The sequence below is a fragment of the Perissodus microlepis genome, chromosome 15, assembly GCF_051167445.1.
Source record: "Perissodus microlepis isolate ML-2025 ecotype Zambia chromosome 15, ASM5116744v1, whole genome shotgun sequence".
NCBI classification, from domain to species: Eukaryota; Metazoa; Chordata; class Actinopteri; order Cichliformes; family Cichlidae; genus Perissodus; species Perissodus microlepis.
This window is the reverse complement of record NC_140475.1, coordinates 16,785,588-16,803,709: the sequence shown is the minus strand read 5'-3', so window position 1 is coordinate 16,803,709 and position 18,122 is coordinate 16,785,588. Positions and strand designations below refer to the sequence as shown.

At 39.4% G+C, this 18,122-nt stretch overlaps 2 protein-coding genes across 10 annotated transcripts in view; one reads left to right on the top strand and one right to left on the bottom strand.

The window, feature by feature from the left end:
• ryr3 (ryanodine receptor 3) overlaps positions 1–16,895 on the top strand; it is a 113,677-nt gene extending 96,782 nt beyond the window's left edge. For 6 of the 9 annotated variants that reach the window (XM_084952471.1, XM_084952473.1, XM_084952469.1 and 3 more), the window contains 29 exons: positions 290–402; positions 672–723; positions 823–879; positions 969–1,068; positions 1,352–1,431; positions 1,535–1,611; positions 1,693–1,766; positions 2,717–2,731; positions 4,052–4,132; positions 4,268–4,356; positions 4,459–4,587; positions 4,686–4,790; positions 5,019–5,100; positions 5,264–6,546; positions 6,648–6,700; positions 6,784–6,946; positions 7,055–7,141; positions 7,562–7,762; positions 7,842–7,972; positions 8,478–8,520; positions 9,321–9,448; positions 9,767–9,827; positions 9,914–10,060; positions 11,173–11,307; positions 11,862–12,018; positions 12,121–12,185; positions 13,115–13,215; positions 13,291–13,342; positions 15,747–16,895. In XM_084952471.1, coding sequence (XP_084808597.1) covers positions 290–402; positions 672–723; positions 823–879; positions 969–1,068; positions 1,352–1,431; positions 1,535–1,611; positions 1,693–1,766; positions 2,717–2,731; positions 4,052–4,132; positions 4,268–4,356; positions 4,459–4,587; positions 4,686–4,790; positions 5,019–5,100; positions 5,264–6,546; positions 6,648–6,700; positions 6,784–6,946; positions 7,055–7,141; positions 7,562–7,762; positions 7,842–7,972; positions 8,478–8,520; positions 9,321–9,448; positions 9,767–9,827; positions 9,914–10,060; positions 11,173–11,307; positions 11,862–12,018; positions 12,121–12,185; positions 13,115–13,215; positions 13,291–13,342; positions 15,747–15,842 — 3,957 coding nt within the window. In that variant the 3' untranslated portion in view covers positions 15,843–16,895. The remainder of the gene's footprint in view (positions 1–289; positions 403–671; positions 724–822; positions 880–968; positions 1,069–1,351; positions 1,432–1,534; positions 1,612–1,692; positions 1,767–2,716; positions 2,732–4,051; positions 4,133–4,267; positions 4,357–4,458; positions 4,588–4,685; positions 4,791–5,018; positions 5,101–5,263; positions 6,547–6,647; positions 6,701–6,783; positions 6,947–7,054; positions 7,142–7,561; positions 7,763–7,841; positions 7,973–8,477; positions 8,521–9,320; positions 9,449–9,766; positions 9,828–9,913; positions 10,061–11,172; positions 11,308–11,861; positions 12,019–12,120; positions 12,186–13,114; positions 13,216–13,290; positions 13,343–15,746) is intronic. The other 3 variants (XM_084952470.1, XM_084952475.1, XM_084952474.1) reach the window with 1 other exon arrangement.
• Positions 10,421–18,122, bottom strand: part of aven (apoptosis, caspase activation inhibitor) — a 41,885-nt gene continuing 34,183 nt past the window's right edge. Inside the window, exon 6 of the mRNA XM_084952484.1 lies at positions 10,421–17,389. Coding sequence (XP_084808610.1) covers positions 17,232–17,389 — 158 coding nt within the window. The 3' untranslated portion in view covers positions 10,421–17,231. The remainder of the gene's footprint in view (positions 17,390–18,122) is intronic.

The window sequence follows — 18,122 nt, the reverse complement described above, 5'->3', positions numbered from 1 at the left end:
GCATCTGTTTGCTGTAACATGCATGCATTTGAAAATGTGTTCCAACTCCGTTGTTCATGAGTCACTCTTAACGTCTTGTCCTATTCATGGATTACCAGGACCAAAAAAATCAAAATCAAAATCATCTGCATGCTGGTACTAGGTGAATGTTAACAACTCATTTCAGTGTTTTGGACAAATGTGTAAAAGTGTCAGTGAGTTTGCAAAGATGTCAATGAATCAAAGGTCTTGTGCATTGAGTAGTAAGCAGATGCGATTTGAGCAGAGCTAATAGTTCACTCCTGTGCAGAAAACACCAATGAAAATTGTGGAGGAGGAGGAAGAGGAGGTGGCTGAGATCCAGCCCGACCCTCTCCACCAACTCATTCTCCACTTCAGCCACAATGCTCTGACAGAAAGAAGGTGAGATGGTTATGAGTCTACTTTTAGGCAATTAGCAAACTTTTTTAATCCTAAATTTACAGGGGCAGTTCACTTCCAGATCACATATTACATATTTTGCCCCGTGGCCTGTTTGAATTTTTGTGTATCCAAGTTTGTCTTTGGCCAATTTTTGAGGTATCTGCTGTGATAATTGTCTAACATTTAATTAATATCAATTTGTCCGTTTTGTGTACTTTAACCAGCAGAATATATGATATTAACACAACATGACTTAATTTTTTTCTCAGTCACTTGGAAGAAGATCCTTTGTATATTGCGTATGCAGACATGATGGCAAAGGTAGTGTTCTTTCAAGTTTAATTGATCAATTATCAGCAAATGAAATCTAGGCAGCTGGAAAATGAAATCAAACCCTGAAGCGAGCCTTTGTGTTCTCAGAGCTGTGCAGAGGATGAGGAAGAAGAAGAGGAAGAAGGGAAAGAAAAGACATTCGAGGTACCCTGGTGGGGGCTTGGTAGCAAAGGTGGTCAGTCTCCTTCAAATGTAGCTTTCCTCATTACTGTATGTGTGTGTTCGTCCCTCAGGAGAAGGAGATGGAAAAGCAGAAGATCCTTTATCAGCAGGCGAGGCTGCACGCTCGTGGCGCTGCTGAAATGGTGCTGCAGATGATCAGCGCCAGTAAAGGTAACGATCTGTTTCTCACTCAGCTACGCAGCTGATTTACTGTTGTGTCCGAAGCAGTGTTACAGCAGAAAATGGTTGCTCTTAATCCTCTGAGGTCTAAGTTGTCCTCCTTGTCTTCTCCATTTAAGTTTTTCATGCCTTATTTTTACCTGTTTGTGATCTGTAAAGCACTTTGTAACTATATTTAGAAAAGTGCGTGCTTGTATTTGTTTGTAGAGATTATGAATTGCCTTAACTGGCTGCTTTTTGTTTTTTGTTTTTTATCTTAAATTTCTGCTATCAGGTCGTCTGGGCCCCATGGTGACCTGCACCCTCAAACTGGGCATCTCCATCCTAAATGGAGGCAACGTGCAAGTTCAGCAGGTGAGGTCATTCTGCACTGTGTGTGCATACAGCCAGTTTATGACTTTAATTTCACATTAAATTTTTTTGACAAGACTGTAATGCTTTACTTCACCCATCGCAGAAAATGCTCGATTACTTGAAAGAAAAAAGAGATGCAGGCTTTTTCAAGAGTCTTTCAGGACTAATGCAGTCCTGCAGGTCGGTACTATGATATTATTCTTCCTGGAAACAAACGCATGATTCATATGCTCATATTTGATTTTGAGGTTCTTCTCCTAGTGTCCTGGACTTGAATGCATTTGAGAGACAGAACAAAGCAGAAGGACTCGGCATGGTGACAGAGGAAGGTTCTAGTAAGTGAAGTGGACTTTCATTAGATGCATTGAGTGACATCTACTTTGTTTTCTCTTTCAAACTCCATATTTGTGAACGGTTTCTCTTGAGGTTCTCAGAGTAGACGCCTGCTGCTGAAACACCTGATATTATCCTTGATTACACCCAACAGAAGATTATACCCTTCCCCACCCCTCACTGAACTAATGCTGAACCATGCCAACTTTAACATCAGCATCTATTGAAAGCTCTTAATTAATGCTAATTCATAGTTTCTGTATGGCCTTTGAAATCAAAATTTCATTGCTATGGATGTAAATTTTGATTAATAGAAATAGTTTGCTGCTTGTCAGTGTGGTGTCTTTAATGTCTTTTTTTGCAGTAATCAAAGTACAAGTAAATTACATTTGTATATATATTTTTGGACTTTATACAGTGGAAGATATGGGATTATGTTGGGTTACTGTATGGGTTTCTTAATGAAGGTTAGGTTAAATAAAAATATTTAGTCTTAGAGGACATGGTCCAGCATTAAAACAAGACCTATCATCTCTCTCTAACGTCCAACAAAAGCACTCTTCAGTTGATGCTTCTCACATCAAACAACGTCTGTTTGTTCATCATTCAGTTCTCTGCTAAACATTTCCACTGAGTTCTGTGTTTAACAGTTCGCTGTTACTACTCGTGTCTGTTAACGTTACAAACTTTTCACCATGACTGAATTCTTATTTGGTCCTCATCTTATTAGATGGTACATAGAAATAACCCAGGCCTATGATTTTTGTTTTTAATTTTTTTCCTTTCTCCCCGTCAGAAGACAAATTTCTTTTTAACTGCATGTCTTTGTTTTTCACTAGTAGCTGATATATTCATATCTCTTGGTATTGTAACTCAATGTCCTCTCTTTTTGCTTATGTCTTCGTGTATTGTTCGTCTCCTTCCTGTCATTTTAAAAACCCATCGATGGCAGTCCACACTGAGCGGGGTAAATAGCAAATTTAGATCATGCTGATATGGCTATGCTTTCACCCTGAATGTCCCCTCCATATCTGTGGTCCATACTCCTTGCTTTATATGGTACCCAGCCCTGCCCTTCCCCAGATGCCTGTAGGGAGACACTGTGCATGCCAACTGTTAGAGTACACAGAAAGTGGATCTTCAGAATCCACTGACTGTCCTTTTCTGTGATATTTGTTCCCATTCCCTTCATGTTAACATTTACTAATGCAAATCCTATTACTGATGCTCAAATATGTCAGTCTAAGGCTATCAGTGCCTCTTCCAAAGGGTTTGACTTGAAGGTCTGTGGATCATTCCACAGCCTTAAAAAGCTTTGTCTTGCTTTCTACTTGGGGCCTATTTCACAAAGCTGGTTATGATACATATGTTTAACTTTCACATGGTTTTATATGCTTAAAGAACTGTACTGTGCTCATTTCATATAGCTCTGTTGACTAGCTGATTTTTAAAGTGAATTAGGTAATCCCGTCTGTCCGCTCTTTGTCAGGCCCAGTCATGGCCTGCATGTGAAAGTTATCAGGCTTCCTCCAGCTTATGGAAATGTCCTAGTGTTTCACTGTTGTTTAAGGAAAGAGCATTTTTCCAAAAAAAAAAAAAAAAAAAAAAAAAAAAAAAAAAGCACTTTGGATTCAGTTTTGAATCTGCAATCTAAAGGCCCTGGACTTCAAAATGTTTGGAACATGAAACCTGTCCTGCTTGTGTCATATTAATTGCTTTTGAAGGGAGATTCACATATTATTAGTATTATTGTTATTATTCCTTCTCATGTTGAAATTAAAAGGTAATGCTTTATAATAAGGTTCTTGTATTAAGTGTTAGTTAATGTATAATAAGATGCTTGTAACTCCTGACAGAATGATTATTAACATTATGCAACCCAAATTAACCACCTTTTACAGTGTATGTGTTGTTTTTTTTTAAGCTAGCTTTTATTATTTTATGTCTACTTTATTAAGAACATAGTGGACAGAAAGACAGAGAAATGAAAAGCATTATTAATAAGTTAATAATAATATATTTACTAACCTTGTAAGCCATTGTTCTCACATTAAATGCAATAGTTGCAAAGAAAACATAGTTGGCTATTAAGTTCATAGTTTATAATACATTATTATATGTTATTGTTTAGTATGCTATGTATATAACATCTTATTAACATCTTAAGGAGGACTTATAAGAGCCTTACTGCTGTTAACTAACACTTATTACAAGGACTACAATATGAAGTGTTACCAGTAAGTATTGCAGAGTTTCAGCTGTGTTCACCAAAATATTTCCTCTCAAGGCTCCAAGGTGCTACAGAATGATGAGTTTACTAAAGATCTTTTCCGGTTTTTGCAACTTCTGTGCGAGGGCCACAATGGAGGTGAGGCCCTCTTTGAGTTTATTCCAAATGCACGTTTTCATCGGAAACACAACAGTTTGTTTGCACAAGTTTAGTTTATTGCACCGGTTTTACAAAAAAGCATCGAGGCGTTGAGAATATTTGTTCATCTTTCAGATTTCCAGAATTTTCTGAGAACCCAAACTGGAAACACAACCACAGTCAACATCATTATCAGCACTGTGGACTATCTGCTCCGTCTTCAGGTGATTAAAGCACAAAACTGAGGGCTGAATCCATCTTTAGTATGATCGTCACCATCTTTATTGTGTTTGTTTAACCTGTTTCTCACTGTGGTTCTCCTTCAGGAATCTATCAGTGACTTCTACTGGTACTACTCTGGCAAAGAAGTAATTGATGAAACCGGAAAGCGAAACTTTTCCAAAGCGTTATCTGTAGCAAAGCAGATATTTAACTCGCTGACTGAGTACATCCAGGTAAGATGCTGATCTCTCGGTCAGCACTGTTGAGTTTGTCAAGTCGGGATTAAAATATTTCATGATGTTTTTTTCTTCACTGTATTTTTTTCCTGCAGGGTCCATGTATTGGGAACCAGCAGAGTTTAGCACACAGCAGACTGTGGGATGCAGTGGTGGGCTTCTTGCATGTTTTCGCCAACATGCAGATGAAGCTGTCTCAGGTATGATGCAACTTGTACAATTGTAACAGGCTAATAGACTTTCTCATTTCTGTGAGGTGGTGCATCGCTAAGTAGAGCATTGCAGCCACAGCATGTAGTTTGTTTTGTAGCAGAAAACATGTCATTTCTTATTATGATACTTACATATGCCATAACACCAAACATTGAGTGCAAATGGCTAATTGCTTAAGACAAACCACTGAATGATAGTTGACCATGTACTTGTAGGATGCCAGTCAGATTGAGCTGCTGAAAGAACTGATGGACTTACAGAAAGACATGGTGGTCATGCTGCTGTCTCTGCTTGAGGGTAAGAGCCTGAAGTTTTAATGTAATTTTGGAGAAAATACCAAAAACAGAAAAAAATAATTGGGCTTTAAAGACTAAATACGCATGTACAAAAAAAGTTGTCTTTTAAGTACATATGTCATTGTCTTTGTGTATGATTATTAAATGTGTGCCTTACTTCCCAGGTAATGTGGTTAATGGAACAATTGGAAAGCAGATGGTTGACACCCTGGTGGAGTCTTCCAGCAATGTGGAGATGATTCTCAAGTTCTTCGACATGTTCCTGAAATTGAAGGATCTCACGACCTCTGACAACTTCAAGGAGTATGACCCTGAGTGTAAAGGCATCATTTCTAAGAAGGAGTTCCAGAAGTCCATGGAGAGCCAGAAGCAGTACAGCCAGTCTGAGATCGAATTCTTGCTCTCGTGTGTGGAGGCGGACGAGAATGACATGTTCAACTACAAGGAGTTTGTGGAGCGGTTCCACGAGCCAGCCAAAGACATCGGTTTCAACGTGGCTGTCCTTTTGACCAACCTGTCTGAACACATGCCGCATGACTCCCGACTTGCCACTTTCTTAGATCTGGCTGAAAGTGTGCTTAGTTACTTTGAGCCTTACCTGGGTCGTATTGAAATCATGGGCAGTGCAAAGCGAATCGAGAGGGTTTACTTTGAGATCAGCGAGTCGAGCCGCGAGCAGTGGGAAAAGCCGCAGGTGAAAGAATCCAAGCGTCAGTTCATCTTTGACGTGGTGAACGAGGGCGGAGAGAGCGAGAAGATGGAGATGTTTGTGAATTTCTGCGAGGACACCATTTTTGAGATGCAGCTGGCCTCACAGATCTCTGAGCCAGAAGTGGTTGAACAGCCCGAAGAGGACGAAGAGGAAGATGGACACAGCATCCTGGAGGAGCTGACTGCAGAGGAAGAGCACGCCCTGGAGTCTGCCTCTGCCTTCACCACCGCATGTCGCTCAGTCAAGAGCAAGATTGCACACGTCCGCCAGATGTTTTCCATTAAAAACATGCGCAAGAAGTTGAAGAAACTCAAGAAGCTGAGCATCAAGGAGATAATCACAGGCTTCTTTGCCTTCTTCTGGATGCTGTTCACTGGGTTTTTTAAGGGTATCTACAGCCTCATCTTTGGTTTCTTCCACGTCATTTGGTCCTCCATGTTTGGTGGAGGTTTAGTCGAGGGAGCCAAGAACATAAAGGTGACGGACATCCTCGGAAACATGCCTGACCCGACTCAGTTCGGCATCCACGGAGATGTGATAGAGGGAGAGAAAGTGGAGGCTATAGAATCATTAGGAAACCTGGACATAGCCATGGCACCAACAGGGGACATTGTAGAGGTTGACATGATGATGGAGATGCTGAACGCGCCTAAAAAAGAAGGAGGAAAACATGTGGAGCCAGGCCTGGGGGATGTTTGCGAGCTGAGTGCTGAGCCCTCCACTGATCATAAGAAGGTCCATAGTCACCAACACAATTTAGATATCTGCCTTTAATTTCCCCTTCCATCCATCCTCTCATCTTATATAAATGTTTTTTTTGTTTTTGTTTTTTGCAGAAAGCTGCTGCCAAGAAGGTTGAAACTCCTGAGAACGAACCAGAAAAAGCAGAGTGAGTAACATTAAGTGAAATTAAAAGTAATTGCAATCAAAATAAAATTAACTTAAAAAGCAAATAAAAAATGATAAATACAGCACAGAGAACCAAGAGAAGGAGGATAAACCAAAGGAGGAGGAGGCTAAGGAGCCAGTGACAGAGGAGAAGCCCAAGACCAGGTCAAGTCAGCCTAAAGAGCCAGCACCTGCGTTCATGTCCAGTATTTTTGCAGTTCTGGATGTCTATCTGAACAAGACGCTGGTAAGTCATCATATTTGGTTTCATTCCTTATGCGGTTATCTCTAAAATGTGGGCACACTTTGAAAGCTATCAATAGTTAGTCTTACTGTGAAACTTCTTTCCTCACAGAACTACCTGGCTCGTAACTTCTATAACCTCCGCTTCCTGGCGCTGTTTGTGTGTTTTGCCATCAACTTCATTCTGCTCTTCTACAAGGTAACTCAAGCGTTAAAGTTTCAGTCCAAGTGGAGCGCAGATTTTCACAGAATTTCCATAAAACTGAAAAATGACAAAAGGTGACATGACATGAATATCACAAGTGAATTTGCGCTGCCACTTAAATAAGAAACACAAAACAAGGAAGTCTAAAACAAGTCATTAAAACTTTGACCAAAACTTTCATAAAAAAGTCTGTTTAGACAGCCTTTAAAACAGCAGCATGTTCAGTGCTGTGTTGTAGCAGAGAGACATCAATCAATAACTCCTGAAAAGCTTCATATCAGTGGAGGGGTTCCCAATGATCATAGAAGGCAAAAAAAAAAAAAAAAAAAATGCAAAGATAAAGCTGGAAACATCTGGTAAAAATGTCCCAATATATTCATTATGTGAGTGTACAAGTTATTTTTTGCGCTTCAGGTCACTGGTGAAAGTGATGAAGAAACTGATGATGAAAACCGCTGGGGTGCTGACGAAGAGGATGACGAGAACACGTTCTTTGACATGGATGAGTTTGTGCTTCAGGAGAGCACCGGCTACATGTTACCAACGCTGCGCTTCTTGGCAATATTCCACACCGTCATCTCGCTCGTCTGCCTGGTCGGGTACTACTGCCTGAAGGTGAGGAATGCCTTTGTTTGGCTGAAAATGGTCACTTTCTAAAAGATGCAGTCTTACTGTCCCAATGTTTTGATTTCAGGTTCCTTTGGTGGTTTTTAAGAGGGAGAAGGAAATTGCCAGAAAGCTTGAATTTGATGGGCTGTACATCACTGAGCAGCCATCTGACGATGATATCAAAGGCCAGTGGGATCGACTTGTCATCAACACCCCGTGAGTTTGTGGCTTTGTTAAAAATGTGGTTTGGATTTTGTTTGAAATTATCTGGATATATCTGGTTTAAAAATTGTATATAAATATACGTTCATCTGGACGTAGCGTTTTCCAGATGAACAGAATCAACTTTTGGAGGTCAGACTGTTACCTTTATAGCACACAAAGTGCTTTCTACTGTCTTCTTCACCCAGTCACATAAATATTCATACCAGGCTTTTATCTATCCCAAGCACTTCATCTAAATTTTCCCACTCCGATAAATGCATTGGGTGCGACTTGGTTTTCAGTATTTTGCCCGAGGATGCTTTAACACATGGACTGGATGAGCCGGAGATTGAGCCCAGATTGATTGATAAATAAACCAATTCCACATGGATTTCTGATTCTCATTTATGTCTCCATTTGTTAATTGTCTGATCATTAAATATCTGATATTAGGGTTAAATATTAGACAATATTACAACAGGTGAACTGAGTCTCTGTTGTTCACTTTCCATTACAGATCCTTCCCAAACAACTACTGGGACAAATTTATCAAGCGCAAGGTGAGTGTGGAGGAATGAGATGACCATTTTCCTGGATTAAGGTGGGATTAAGCCTATTCTTAAATTGAAAACCTTTTCATGCTAGTTTTGAATGATTTTTTTTAAATTTTCTTTTTAGTTTGGGACTAGGCTTAATCTTCTATGTCAGGGAAGCTGGTTGACAGGCTGTATTATATTCTAAGCTTGACCCTTTAGCGCGATTAGACTAATGTCGGTGTAGCTCACACTGAATATGGAAAAAACACATATTTGTTTTTCTAAATTACAAAATGGCTAAATATGGAGAATAAATACCCCCCGAGGGTACTTGTGTTTTAAGGGTAACTAGTGTCACTTTCTCTAAACTGAAATACTAGACAAACTCTCAAACACTTTAGACTTTCTTACCCACAGCTTGGAGTAATAGAAAGCCACTTTAAGCAAAAATAAAGTTCATGATTTGTTGGGAGCTATTCGCCTGTTATTCTAAGATTGTTCCCCATCCCACCCACTGTCAGATGACTATGTATGTGTTGACTTTTAAATAAGATAAATAAAGATCGTTTTGAACTGTGAATCATGCAAAGCTGCCCTCAAAACAACTTAAGAATAAAATATGGAGCTGGAGGTGTAGGAAGAGCCTCTAATGGTGGTTGGCGAACAGCTTATAGATACATTAACGCCACCCTCTGGTGGCAGTTGTGCATTACATTAGATACTACACAGTTGCATGCCATTCAGTTTTGTTTTGTTTTTTTTTCCATTGCTAGTTAAAGTTAACTAATGAACCTGTTCTCTCCTGTGCTCCTCTATATGTGCAGGTTATTAACAAATATGGTGATCTCTATGGAGCAGAACGCATTGCTGAGCTTTTAGGCCTAGATAAGAGCGCTTTGGACTTTGACCCCACAGTGGAAACTGTTGAGAAAGAAGCGTCCCTGGTCTCCTGGTGAGAACACACCTCCTGTTTTCTTATTCCTCCTTCAGAGATGCGCATGCAGTAAACACATTTATATATTACATTACGTGACTCCAATGTTGTAATAGAGTACAGTCAAGGAGGGTTTTTAAGACTCCTTGACTAGAGATGAACAATTTTGAAGAGATGCACCTGGTCGTTGGCAAGAACTGCCACAGAAACGACAAAACTGTACCTTCTCTATTATCTATCTCTATTAACATGACTTGACCAAGTACAAACTCAATTTTTGTTGAGGAGTTTAAATATATATGTAAACACAAACACCTTTCACTTTGTCATCAACAGGCTGAGCTCCATTGATACAAAGTACCACATCTGGAAACTGGGCGTGGTCTTGACTGACAATGTAAGTTTAAGTCCACATCACATCTACCATCAGTGTGATGTTCAAAAAGAGCCTCATAAAACAACATTTACCCTTTCCTCCTCCAGTCTTTCCTGTATCTCATTTGGTACACCACCATGTCTATTTTTGGACACTTCAACAACTTCTTCTTTGCTGCTCATCTGCTGGACATCGCCATGGGATTCAAGACCCTTCGCACCATCCTGTCATCTGTTACTCACAATGGCAAGCAGGCAAGTAGTTTTACCAGCAGAGGGAGCCAGAGTTCAAGGAAAAGCAACAATCGCACAATACAAGCGTTCTACTCGCTTGAACTCAAACAATGAAAGAAATGGTTCCTGGTGCATTTTTGGCTTATCTTTAAAAAGTTTCAAAACTGTATAAAATGTATTTGTTTCAGCAAACAATCTTTGTCTGAGTCTATGATACATAACAGAGACCAAACAGGGATGCAAGAACTAGCATCGTGACTCATACTGAATATAAATATAATCAGATCATGAAAATAATACAAACAAGGAATGGCTCAGAAATCTGCTCCATGGAATATTAGATAAACAGTCATGAGAAATAAATAAAAAGACATAAAACAGTTAAGGACACAAGATTTTGCTTTTATTTTGAGGTTGTTGGAACATTCATGTGGATTTTTCAGGAATAGGCCATTCCTACTGACTCCAAAAGCTGTCAGGAGGTGCCTAAAAACTAACTGCTAAATGAGCAAAGAGATGGATGACAGTATAATGTTTTGTTTTTTGTTTTTTTTTGTTGCCGTTTGTCTCTTTACTGGATGTTCAACGAAGCCTTCTGCAGAACATGATGGTCTGATTCTGTCGGCTCATCAGTTCAGGCATTTAGTTGCCAAGGCTTGTTAGGGCTTCATCTTTGTCTAATGTAGGAAGACAGGGCACGACCCTATTAACACTCTGAAATATGTCAGACTGGAGTTAAAGTTTGCTTCTTTTCAACAGTTTCGACAGTTGGACTGAATGACAGTATATAAAACAGATGGTATACATATGCAAAGCATCAACGGGGAAAGATGTGTGATGGCACAAACCTTGGGTCTTGCACTTCTGAAGGTCTTGAAAGTCTGAATACTGATGAAAGCTAAGAAAGTACTTTAGTGCAGAACTTTATTTGAGAAAAAAATAGAAACCCACAGTAGCATTGACACTTTACTACAAAAATTACTCTCAAAATTTACAGTCAAACAAAAAAAGAAGGCCCCAATTGTGCCTCTGAGACGAGTCTGTCTCCTCTATTGTTGCCTCTAATCGTCACTGAGATTAAAAGAATTTCAGATAAAATGTATCCAATTAAAATGAGTCTCCTCTCCTTTCAGCTCGTGCTGACTGTGGGTTTGCTGGCTGTGGTCGTCTATCTCTACACCGTGGTGGCCTTCAACTTCTTCAGGAAGTTTTACAATAAGAGCGAGGATGAAGACGAGCCCGACATGAAGTGCGACGATATGATGACGGTATGTCTGACTACCTCCGGTGCCTATTCATGTGAAAGTGGCTGAAAATTGAAAAATACCTTTCTTTTGTGGTAGTGAAAATGAAAGACTTCATTCCTCAGCAAGGACACATTTTGAGCTGAAAGAAAAAACATGGGACTTTTAGTTTGAATGGTTGACTTGAACATGTTTGCCTCTTAGCCTTGTTCAGGGTCCAGAGGTAGAAGATGTCTATTGGACAGCATTTTCTTATCTTTTATAAATTATTTCCTAGTTAATGTTTTTACAAATGAAGCCTCTAAATAGAATCTTTATACTGGAAGTACAGTAACAGCTTACAAATGATTTTTCATAATCTTTTGAAAAACGTAGACCTTGATGACTCCTTTTTTTTTAACCTTACTCTAATAGATGGCTCAGAACCTCCAGCTGCAGCTCCAGTGACACTCAGTCTTCAGCCATGTTTTGTAGTTTGAAATATAGAATGAAAAAAGAGAAGTTTCCACTTTCATACTTCCCAGCCAACACTGAATGAGGTGTAGCTTCCTTTAATGCCTGTTTCTGCCCCTCTGTAGTGCTATATGTTCCACATGTACGTGGGTGTGAGAGCTGGAGGAGGTATTGGAGATGAGTTAGAGGACCCAGCTGGAGACCCATACGAGCTCTACCGCATCCTGTTCGACATCACCTTCTTCTTCTTTGTCATCGTCATCCTGCTGGCCATCATCCAGGGTACATGAAACTATTTCTCATTATCTGCGTTTAACTTAAAAACCACACAGGTCTTTGTTTTCTTCTCATGCTCCTCTAACAGAGCATTGCACCTTTCTTCAGGTTTAATCATTGATGCCTTTGGTGAGCTGAGAGACCAACAGGAGCAGGTGAAAGAAGACATGGAGGTAAGACTGCTCTAACCAAGCTGTCTGTTGCCAGCTATATTGTTGCTTCAGCTGACCAAGGAAATCCTTGAGTAAGTGACAGTATTCCCTTCCTGCTTTACGTGAGTTAAGGAGCATGAACACAGGAAGCGATTTATTTGCCTCCATCGCTCTTTAGCTGATGGTTGGTCGCAAACAAACCTTTGATACCTGTTTGTCCTCTAATGCTTTTACAACCCCATCATAACTTTAATCACCGGCATCCTGTGTTCTCATTGGTAGTTCAATTGTTTGTCTAAAAATAGAGAAAAGTTTAACTTGACTTTGAATCACCGGTGATTATTTCACCCATCGTTGCGTGAAGTTGACAAATATCATTGACTTTAAACGGTCTCTGGTCACTACGCTGCTGGTGATGTAATAATCATGTAGTCAGTCAATCCAACTCAAATTGTTTTTGAGTGTTTTCTTCATTAGTTAGTTTATCCCCTTGTGGCACAGACTTAATTAATTGTCTATTCCTGTGAGCCACACTGTGCAGAGGAACAAAACTGGCACAAATAAATAAATGTGCTGATAAATTAACTGAGAATAAATATTACAAATAACTGCAGGCAATAATTAATTTAGACATTTTTCTCCTATTTGTCTGTAATATAATGTTTTATTGCTCCAATTGTTTTATTCTCTCAGTTGTACGACACTTTGGTCAATACTTGTTTAAATGTTGATAAGGTGACTTGATCAGAATGTATGGCAAACTTTTTTTCTTGTTTTGCATCTATTGTGCATTTGTTTCCATTTTAGCTTTCAATAATTCAAATTATTATTCATTTGTATGTTCTTTTTCCTTAACATATTTCACAAGAAAAAAATGATTAGCAGAAATCTCATTGGCAGGATAATGACAGTCATCACTAATTTTCGATTCCCACTCATTTGTCTTCCAGACCAAATGTTTCATCTGTGGAATTGGGAATGATTACTTTGACCGGACGCCTCATGGCTTTGAAACTCACACCTTACAAGAACACAACCTAGCCAACTACCTGTAAGTACAGAAATATGACCAAACGTAATGTGACTAAAGTTTTCCCCCTTTAACACTTGTGCCTCCTGTCTGCAGGTTCTTCCTGATGTATCTGATTAACAAGGATGAGACTGAGCATACGGGTCAGGTATGTGAGCAAACACCAGTCTGTAGTATTTGGTCATTTTAAACACGATATGCATAATCTGCCGTCTGTGACCAATCTCAAAAGAACAAAAGGAAAAACTGGAATGTAACAGACTCTAACTTCAGTAGGTTTACTTATGCAACATATCAAGTGGGTTGAAATGTTGCACAAGGTACAGCTTTGCTGGAGAAAGAAGCAATGCGTGGGCTTTCTTTGACTTCTGATATTAAGTTGTTATTGTTGTGCACCTGAGATTCAACTTGGTTTTCTGTTTGATGTTCGTGTACTTTTTCTTATGATACAAATTTAGCAAAGAAATAGAAAGCTTGCACTTGTTATTCCTTTAAGCTGCAAAGGATCGCATTCAGCTACTAGGAGTGAATAAGTCACAAAAACAGTGTAATCACTGACATATCGTTGAGCTACATCCTTAATCTGTCTACTGACGGGATATATAGTCACTGCAGATGGGATGAAACTATTTCATAACTTCATATATCATCATAGTATTTATGTTTTAGGGAAAATAATTATGCAACCAAACAAGTGTTTTATCGTTTGCAGTCAGACCATCTGAAATTTGTGACACAAAGGGCCAGATTTACTATGCAAGGCCTATTACCATGATAGTGCAATTGCAAAAACGTAATGACGTGAAGGAAAAGTTCTGAGGCTAATCTACTTACAAGCCACCGATTTATAAACAAGAATGTAGTCGGTCTATTCATGGGCCGAGAACAGACAGACCTGATGAGGGAGCATGAGCGAGTGACTGTGCTAACAAAAGTACTGCATAAACACAGATTTTACACACGTTCCTCTCTTTAAAAAATAAATAAATAAGACAAACTGAACGTTTTTCATATAAGGGAGAAATCTTCTGCTAGAAATTACTGCCGACTGCGTTTGGTCCTGAGGTCTGAGACTCAGGTGGAGCACAGGATTCATCAAGAGGAGGGCTGCGTCATGATCCCGTTCTACTGTATAAAAATGTAATCTGTGTAACGGCCGATCTGCTGTTATAACAATGAACACAGACTATTTATTAGGTACACGTTGATAGTACCAGGTTGGACCCTCCTTTGCCAACAGATTTTGTTCCATATTTACTTGATGGCATCAGCTACACGCCCATGATATGAATCTCAAATTGTCAGTTCCGGATTAGATTGAGACCTGATAACATTAGAGGCCATTTCAGTACATTAGACTCATTGTTACATTCAAGAAATCAGCTCAAAATGACTTTGAGACATGGCATGATGTGCTGTTAGAAGCAGCCATTAGAAGATGAGTACACTGTGGTCAGTGACACATTGGGGGGGGCAGACATGGTTAACACTAATACTCTGGCATGCTGTGGTGGTCAAATTAGTTGGTTTAAGGGGCCCAAAGTGTGTTAAGAAAATATCTCCCACACTATTAAGCCATCAACATCGGGCTGACCCACTGATATGAGACAGGGTGGATACTTTCACATTGTTCATGCTAAATTCTGACCAGTATCGAAATATTGCAGCAGAAATTGTCTTGACCCTGTCTGCTGAGTCATTGCCATGTGATTGGCAAATTAGAGTGCGTTCATGTGGCTTAATGCACATCGCTTTTATTTTCTGCATGCGGTGTGACACTGTAGATAATTACTATAGTCAATATTACATATCATAACATTTAGACATTAATCAAACAAACTAACACACTTTAATATATTAATACTTCAATATGGTGTGTAGGAGTATATAGGAGTCTAAAAAAAGTGTACACTGTTGATAAAAGACAAACAGAGATGTCTGTATAATATATTGATCTCTATGTAGAAACGTGACCAAGCTTAAAGCACTGAAAACTGCTCCACTCCCTCTAAAACAAGATGCATCTATGTGTCTTGTATTGGGATTATTAGTTAATCCATTTCATGTGGGACCCAGAGTTCCAGGAGAAATTCTGGCACTGCACTCCGAGCTCTGAGGCATCCACCTGTGCAAGATACGCACCCAGTCTCTCCCACTCTCCCATTCTCATTTCAAATAAATGAACAGTCCTTGCGGCAACTATCACAACCACATCAAGTTCAAAATAAGATGTGCTTTTTTCTACGTTGGCATGCATGCATGCAATAATGCAAGCCACAGAAACACCTGTGTCCACGTCTTTCACTTGCAAAGGTGACTCTGCGCCTCTTTAGTAAAAGCACGACAGTAGCTTCTTAAAGCCAAAGGAGGTTTTTGTGATGACGCAGATTGTTAGGGCCAGATTTACCTACAGTTTTCTGAGGACAGAGGTCAGCAAGACCGAACAGTACAAAAAGATCTCGCCATATTACTCGAAACAGTTAACCGTGAATGAGTATAACCAAAACTATGTGCAGTCGTGGCCCCTTTAAATCATTCCCTTCCCTTTTCAGGAGTCATACGTGTGGAAGATGTACCAGGAGAGATGCTGGGACTTCTTCCCCACTGGAGACTGCTTCCGTAAGCAATATGAGGACCAGCTGGGTTAGAGCGGGCCGCCTTGTCTGCTGCTCTGAACCCCAATCTCCACTTTGCTTCTACCTGGAAAAAAGACATTGAACTTGACTTCACCCTGTTACCAGAACACACACACACACCGTCATAGTGTCGAAAAATGTAAAGAGGAAAAAAAAAAAATCTGAATTCTGACACAAACGCAAAACATAACGACTCTAAGATTTACAACTGACGATTGGACATTTCGGGTTTGCGTGTTCTTCGTTGTTACTGAAATAGTCTCCTGCCACTACGCCTCTTTTATGCAAATAATTCTTTTAATTCTGATTCACATTGCCTTTTTTCACTTGCTTAACCCCAACCTGCTGCACAATTTGTTGTTTGTAGACATCTGATAATTGTGAAGGGTTACAGCATGACAACTGAATGTCGGAATATGCACAATTTCTAGATTAGCGCCAGGATGTTACTGTCACTTCCTACCCAAACCACAAGTGAATGGATGTGTGCTGCTAGTAATGATCTAGTTAACATCCAATGAGTGAGACCTGATTTGCCTTTCAAAGCTGGTTCAAACCTGTCTGATGACATGAAGATGGTTCTTCCAGGACCAGAGACAACTCTCACTTTAGGTGTTTATCAAGTGCCGATGTGCCTTATGAAAAAAAAACTATGCAAAAGAGAAAAAAATATCATTTTTGCCCCTCCTAACACAAGCAGTGCTCTGTTCTGGATTAGCTATAAGCAAATTTAGGTAAAGCTAGTTTTGGGCTTTTACATTTAAAAAAGAAAGAAAAAGAAATATTTGTTGTATAATATCTAGATGATCCTTGTGTAAATGTTGCTTAGTTTGGTTTTGTTCCTGAACTGTGGTGTCCTGCCCACCTGCACTTGTTTCTACAGTAGAGGAACCCCACAACAAACGGACAATTAAACAGGAAAACTTGGGTTGAGAATTTATTGACGACAAACTGGTTACCCGCTCTTGTCTGGCCATTTATATGTATGTAGTAGCTTTGGTAAACTGCACTTCTTTTTTGATGAGGGGGAGAAAATGAATAAAGTAAGTGACGCAGTGAACCAAACGTGTCGTCTGTGACCTCTTTCACTACCCGTCTGTCACCAATCCTCTGAAGCAAAACACTCCAGAGTCAAAACTTTCACAGGGAACAGAGAATTCTCTCTGAAACAGGGTGTGCTCCAGGAACGTTTTGACATACACTCACAAATGTTCGAGATGTACTGTCCCAACCTCTACTCCTCCAAAACAAAACATATTGCCTCTCTTACAGCACGGGGGGGCAGGTCCATGTGAAACGAGGAAGCATCAAACTTTAGCATCATAAACTTCCAGGTGGACGTAATTTTTCGAAGGATGGAAGTTGAAGCGATTGAACTGCCATGACCAAGTTCCCTGAGGGTCAGGAGATCATGCTGTCGAGCCAGTCCTCCAGGTCTTCCTCAGTCATTTCCTGTTTGCTGGGCGTAGACTGTGGAGGTGCGATGTCTTTGTCCTTCACCACCTCCATCATCTTCTCTTCTATCGGCTTTGCTGTCACGTCTTTCACTTCTTCACATTCTGCAGGTTAATAACATGATGGGAGACATATTTTTAGTTTTTCCACTAAACTTACCTTCTGCTAAGTAATTTTAACTTTATTATCTGTGCTTTAATTACACCACATGTGAATATTGCAATCATGCAAAGCAGAAAATCAACAACCATCCAGCGTCTCTAAAACTCAGTAACATTATTATATTTAACATACTAAAAGTGTTAAAAAAATTAATACTTCTGTGTGGTATAAATCTCTGTTTCAGAGTTATGAGCCGGTAAGTGTTCAGTGCAACTGAAAAATTTGCTTTCAAGAAAATGTCTTAATTTGCAGTAATAGCTGGATATTTTTCAATATGTAAAGAACAACCTGCTTAGTCTTCAAATTTTTTTTGTGTTAACATTAGGCTTTAAACATTGCCCAAAGCACAAAAGGTGGAAGTTAACATCCTTGGTAGCTTATCTTATCTAAAAAAAAAAAAAAACTTTTAAAAAAAATTGTATTTACATGCTTAGGTCCACGTTGCCTGACCGCCTGGCAGGGTAAAAATAACAAGCAATCAGTTTTTTACGGCTGAGGGGTAAAAACTAAAATTTTGGATTTGAAAAAAACTAATTAAAATAAAAATATGTAGGAAAGATCCTTAGTGTTAGTATTTTTTAGTTGGGTAAAATTTTATTACGTCTTGCCTAATGAGCCATTGATGGCTGTTTATTGAGACTCTGGATGTCGGTGAGTCAAATGCTTTCAAAAAGC